Source organism: Lolium rigidum, chromosome 1 (assembly GCF_022539505.1).
Source record: "Lolium rigidum isolate FL_2022 chromosome 1, APGP_CSIRO_Lrig_0.1, whole genome shotgun sequence".
Lineage (NCBI taxonomy): Eukaryota > Viridiplantae > Streptophyta > Magnoliopsida > Poales > Poaceae > Lolium > Lolium rigidum.
In genome coordinates, this window is record NC_061508.1 from 193,890,423 (window position 1) to 193,896,910 (window position 6,488).

The 6,488-nt window shown below is 39.5% G+C and overlaps 1 protein-coding gene across 1 annotated transcript; it reads right to left on the reverse strand.

Moving 5' to 3' along the window:
- LOC124687183 (vesicle-associated protein 1-3-like) lies at positions 1-4,244 on the reverse strand. The gene is made up of 8 exons (XM_047220998.1): positions 4,058-4,244; positions 3,172-3,242; positions 2,999-3,080; positions 2,772-2,887; positions 2,518-2,673; positions 2,368-2,412; positions 1,416-1,493; positions 1-380 (listed from the first exon to the last, which is right to left on the reverse strand). The coding sequence occupies exons 1-8, from the start codon at positions 4,113-4,115 to the stop codon at positions 270-272; spliced, it is 717 nt and encodes a 238-aa protein (XP_047076954.1). The 5' UTR covers positions 4,116-4,244; the 3' UTR covers positions 1-269.
- Between the last annotated feature and the right edge of the window lie 2,244 nt (positions 4,245-6,488).

The window sequence follows — 6,488 nt, forward strand, 5'->3', positions numbered from 1 at the left end:
GAAACGGTACCAAATATACGAGATCAGAATGAATAAAGGTTATGGTGAATGTGACATAGGTTGCGACTGTTAAGATTTAAAACAAGTCTACTTCGATATAAAATCACGAAAACCACCACGTAATGTACACAAACCAAAGCTTCTAGGTGGGGCTGATGTTACAAGTTAGAACAGGCGCTCCTTTTAGGAGGAAAAACACAAGGGATAGGGCTACCCCACATGTTGCTATCCTTTCCTGGGGAGTAAAACTTTGTTGGAGACTACCTCTTCTATGTCTTCTTGAGGATGAAACCAGCCACGATGCCAAGAATACCGACGATGATCAAGAAGGTGATCGAGAAACCGCCGTTGCTTTTGCTGCTCTCTTTGCGTAGAAGGTCCTGAATCAAAGAGAAAACATAAACATTTTATCATATGAACTGATAAACTGCGTTCATGTTCACAGAATCCATGAAATACATATAGAAGTACTCAAATTATAAAGCATATGCATCATCATGTCCGCTGTAAGTTTTTACAGAAAAAAAAAGTCCAGCAAATGAAAACTTTGAATTTGTCAGTGGGGACTACTTTTTATATAATTGAACTTAGCAGATATACGCATCACAGATTTATTATCTACTTTCGCCAAAATGAACTACAACTTTAAATTGCATTGCCCATTAATAGGTCATCTGAACTTGAAGCCCAGAGTGAAATATTGTTAACTTTAGACAGGTTTCATGAAGAAAGAAATTTATTAGACATAATACCATAAGGTTCAGTCTAGAGAACACAACATTAGCAATCACTGGCTCTCTCTGAAAGAACACATTTAAAAGATTTTCCTACACCAATGAGCACTCTCTCTTACTGTAAATGGTTATGAGAAATAGAGCATGCATCTTAATTACATCAATTGACAATCTAAATGCCCGCGCAAAAAAAAGACAATTTGAATAATGCTCTAAACATAAGCGTTTAGTTGGCTCGTATAAAAAACCGATGGTATCAACAAATTTTCTTTGTTAAACCGCAAGCAAGAAGCCAAAACATGCAGTAGATTATCCGCATTTCCGTGTATTAGCTAAAGCATTGCGTATGTCTGGAGGAGATCATATCCACTCCGGTACAGTAGTAGGTAAGTTAGAAGGGGAACGCGAAATGACTAGGTTTTGTTGATTTATTGCGCGATGATTTTATTGAAAAAGATCGTGCTCTATACATTTCCCCTATTCATGATGAGCAAAAGGTAAAAAAGAAAAAAGAATTTATATCATTTGTTGAATTTTACATAAATAACTGAGATAAACAACCCCTTGAGTCACCATTGAGATGAAATGGTAAACAAACAAAGAAATGATGGATCTTTTTAAAGGATAATACTCTATAATTCAGCATTAATTTAGAATTATCACAGTTACGAAAGCACTTACCAACTCTTGTCGCAACTTCTGGTTTTGCTGAACAGCAGACATCTTCTCCTCAGTTAGCTTGGAGATCATGGAAGTTGCCTACAACAAATAATTACGGACCGGAGTACATTTTATCAAAAGATAGAACTTCAAAGGCATTCTGAGATGCAGAGTGCCAACAAAGAGATCATGTAATTTGGTTTTCTTTTGTAAGAAGTTTTTACACCTACATACAGTAGCCAATACCATCAAGACCATACAATTTTGTTTTCATATGTGCTACAAATAATCCATATAGTCCAAGCAGTGGAAAGTTTCCAAGAAATGGGTAACTCGTGTAGATCGCAAATTCATCTTGTGTGAGAATAAATCAGGAATCCTAGAGGGACCAAATTTATGAAAGTAGAATAAATACTTCATAATTCATATTCTACTTGGCATGCCTCTTTTTTCTAGGTATTGTGGGGTTTAGTAGTAGTACTGCTAAGCTATTTTTAGATCCCAATTCGATAGAGATACAAGTAATAGTGCATTATTTGAGAGTTAAGAGTAAGTCTCAGGAAGGTGTCGCCTATATCATGAAGTTCTAATGGTGGTAATGAACCTCACTCATCAGTCTTATCACCGCAACAAGATCACAGTGGTTAGGGCCACCTGATGATACCAGGGCAGGGTGGTACAGATATTTATCATTGACAGGTCATGCTACCTAGCAAGCAAGATTCAGAATCGCTTGCAGTTTGCAAGTTAGTCTGCAGCGATCCATTCCGAGTGTCCAGATCGGCATTATCTATGATTTATCTCAAAATTTCTGAACAATCAAAACTACGACCCATAAATAGAAATTAGTCAGTTCCTGCAAGGTCCAAGTATGCAACAAACCAAGGTGTTCTTGCGAATTGCAGCCTTTTTTACTTCAGGGCACTGATGATATCAAATAGATAGGTATTTATAAAGGTTAGATAAACGATACCTCGGAGGACTTCTCCTTTGTTGTATCAACAGAAGATCTAAATACCTAAACATCGGACATTACATAGATTCAATTTACCATGTAAGAAAATCCTTGGAAATTTCATTAAAACTAGAAAAAATAAATGAAAGAGCTAACTTAGTGACTTACAGATTGTGGCATTGTGGAATTAGGGGTCCCATTTTCAAAGGAACGAGCAGAACTTCCTTGTTCGGATTCTTCAGAAATCGAGCCAGGTGTAGATGTTGGAACATATATTACACGCAGCTTGCATTCATCAACAACCTTCCCTGGCTCCTTATTGAACTGTCATCATGAAACCACATAAATGAATGACATGAGGATGTGTGCACCAAGGAACAAACTGACAGAAATTACAACAAATGTAGTGTCAGAGTAGGTACCATTGGTGCAGTAATATCTTGAGTTGCGGCACCATTCTCAGCTGCAACACTTTGAACTAGGAATTTATCCTTACACTGCAGATCAGCGGGTGCCTCCCTCTGTGCTTGCATTGTCACTAACAAGAGAGAAAATGCTAAGGGTACTTCTAAATAGAAATCTGAGCAAGTTAAGCAGACATTTTTCTTGCACTAAGCTATTTATCCCTATATAATAGACAGGCAGCTACCTGTGACATCACAAGTCGATCCAGGTAGTACAACACCAATATTAGGGCGCACACAGTACTGCTTTGGGTTGGTTGTTTTGACCTGCGAACGATGATCTTGTCTATTAGAACAAAATATATGAACACTAATAAAAGCATGAAGCTTGTAGGATTGAAAAAATAAGACAGATTACCTTGAATGCTACATACTGGTCAGTCTTATTGGTGAGTTGCATGGAGCACGAGCTCTGCTTCATCAATTCAACTGCATGTATAAATAAAAGTTCAGGCGCCTTTTGACAATGGAAGACAGTGCAAACCTCTAGATATCCAATCAAAGATACGGTAGGCAAGCAAACTGAAGAAACAAAACAATGATTACTGAAGAAGAAATCTAACACATCGCAATCCGATGCAATGACCACAATATCGAATCCTAAACACAAATGTAAATTGCATGCACATTTCATTTCAAGCAACTCACAAATACCAGATGATGTAGGCATGTAGCTAAGGTACACGTATTTGTTAGAGAGATCCCGAGCTCCTGGAAGGCCAAAAGACTACCATAAAGATGATTGTACACAATGCGCTGGTTGATTTTCATGTACACACTCTGCGATCCATGAGATGTAAAAACTCTGAACTTATGAAACTATGCAATAAATAAGGCTATGTGCATCGATGGATGCAGAGGCTGGGGCTATGTTCCCCATTTTGGAAAAAGAAACAATGTGCAGTGCACATTCGAAGCCTGTTTCATGCGCATAAAAAAAAACACAAAAAAAAAACTAACTGAAATCCCCGCAAAAAGATGAGGAAGAAAGAACAGAACGTCACGCAGTAGGCGACCGATATACAGAAAACACACTATGGCCATGATCTAAGTTTAAATCTAAAGCGCTCTACACAAATCGAGCCGATCAGACCCACGGAATCCAATCGGCAGGGACCAATGGCCTCGCCTCCGTCGTAAGATCCCATCTTTGACCAAGATCCATCGGACGGAGCAGACACAGCACTAATTCCCTGACGCGATCCTAACAATTCGACCGGAGACAAGATCTGTAGACGACTTACAGGGGAATGCCAGCTCGGAGGGCTGGATCTCGAGAAAACTCGCACTTCCGGCGCTCATGGTGGCTCCTCGCGAACAAATCAAGAACTCAAATCACAAACGCAGCCTGAAGAGAATAATTTCTGGCTTCCCACGGATTCGATCGGGGAAGCCAAGAACGAGGACGCCCACCAATCGATTGGAACAAGAGGCGGGGAATCCCAGAAAAAATCGCGTGGGAAAAATAGGAATTTATTGGTCGCCCTCGCTCTCTTGTCCTCCTACTGTCTCGGGCATAAAAAGGTTGCACGGAAATGGTTTTAAAAGTGGAATATTTTATTGAACGGATGAACTGTGATCGTTAAGAGCCTGCACAAAATGACGTGTATACCCTTGGATGGTAGTCTTAGGTGTTGCCGTTCTTCGGCGGTGAAGGGTATCGATGGTATTGCAGCTGAGCTGTGGCAGGCCGTGACATGGCGCTTTAATGGTCGTGCGCAGCTGGCACTTTGCCAAAATTGAGTACTCATTAACTCCTTGCTAATTTGCATTTTCCTTCCATTAGTTGTTTTTTTTAAGGGTTGGTTATTTGATTGATGGGGCAGGGATGATAACCAAGAAAAAGAGAATTTTCCGACATGATTTCTTAGAAACTAAGAAAGTCTATTTTCTCTATTATACCATGTGTTTAACAACATAATTTCCTACTCCCACCATCCTAAAATTGAGTACTCATTAGTTCCTTGCTAATTTGCATTTTCCTTCCATTAGTGGTTTTTTAGGGTAATAGTGGGGTGGGTCATGTTAGATTGATGGGGCAGGGGAAGGAAAGAGAATTTTGCAATATGATTTCTTAGAAATTAAGAAAGTCTGTTTTCTCCATTATACTTTTAACAACATAATTTTCTACTTCCACCATTCTAGAAAATAAGCCCCGCTTTTTTCGCACGATCTTTGATATACAAATTTGACCGCTACATTTGTCTTGCAAACTCTTTTATTTCATACTCCCTTCATCCAAAAAAGGATATCACTAACTTTTCTAAGTTTGGATGCATTTGGAGCAATTTAGTGTATAAATATATCTAAATTTATGCAAATCTGCAACATCCTTTTTTGGATGGGGGAGTATATATTTACAAAATATATGAATATATTATAAGTACACATTATGGTCAAATTTCTGACTCGTTGACCAGTGAAATTTAAAGGTGCCATATATTTTAGGATGGAGGAGTACTAAAATTAGTTAATTCTCATTAATTGTTAGATGTGATATTGAGATATAATATATTGTACCGCTTATAATTTTTGTCGCCTTTGAATAACCTGGACTCCTATGAGAAGACGTGTGTTATCTGCCATTGTGCATGCCCTTAGGTCCAAATGCAAAATCATGATCCAGCCAAATACTGCTAGATTTTATCCTGAAGCATAAAATATGCTTACTCTATTTAACTTAATTCATAATTACTGAAAATTCCAAAGATCCACTTGGCTCATTAAAATGTTTAGTCACAAATTGCGAGATTGCAAGGAGTTTTTTTTTTGAAAACCCCCAGATTGCAAGGAGTTAGACCTCCTTATAAGTGAGGCTCTTCCACTTGTTATATAAGCATGAGAATAGGACTCATACACGCGCTTATCCTCCGTTGTTGCCAGCCTTGCGACGTGCACCACAAGTTAGGACAGTAGGCCTCTGAAACCTTGTCCTTTCGAGTCTTGCACGGGAGAAGGGCCATAAGGTTTTGGGAAGCTGTCATATGGACGAAACCTAGGGGGACAAGGACTTCTCCCTTTCCCGAGCCAGCCCTCCTCTCCTCCTATTTATATAGGTGGAACACCCAAGGGTTTGCCCAAAGATCTGAATAATACCCCAATTCAAAAACTGCCATATGGACGAAACCTAGGGGGACAAGGACTTCTCCCTTTCCCCCTTTAGTGGCCGGCCAAGGAGGTGGAGTCCACCATGGACTCCACCCTCCCACTTGGTTGGCTGGTTAGTGTTGGTGGAGTCGAGTCCAACCGGGACTCCACCTTCAATGGTGATTTTTTCCGGAAAGTTCTAGAACATTCTAGTGCCTTCCATAAATGCACCGGATCATTTCCAAACTTGGAAAGTGACTTCCTATATATGAATCTTGTTCTCCGAACCATTCCGGACCTCCTCGTGATGTCCTGGATCCCACCCGAGACTCCGAACAATATTCGAACTTCATTCCATATTCCATATCTACTTAAAACGACATCAAACCTTAAGTGTGTCACCCTACGGTTCGAGAACTATGCGGACATGATCGAGACTCCTCTCCGATCAATAACTAATATCGGGACCTGGAGATCCATAATAGATCCCACATATTCAACGATGACTTCGTGATCGAAAGAACCATTCACATAAAATAACAATTCACTTTGTCTCGCGATATTTTACTTATCCGAAGTTTGATCGCT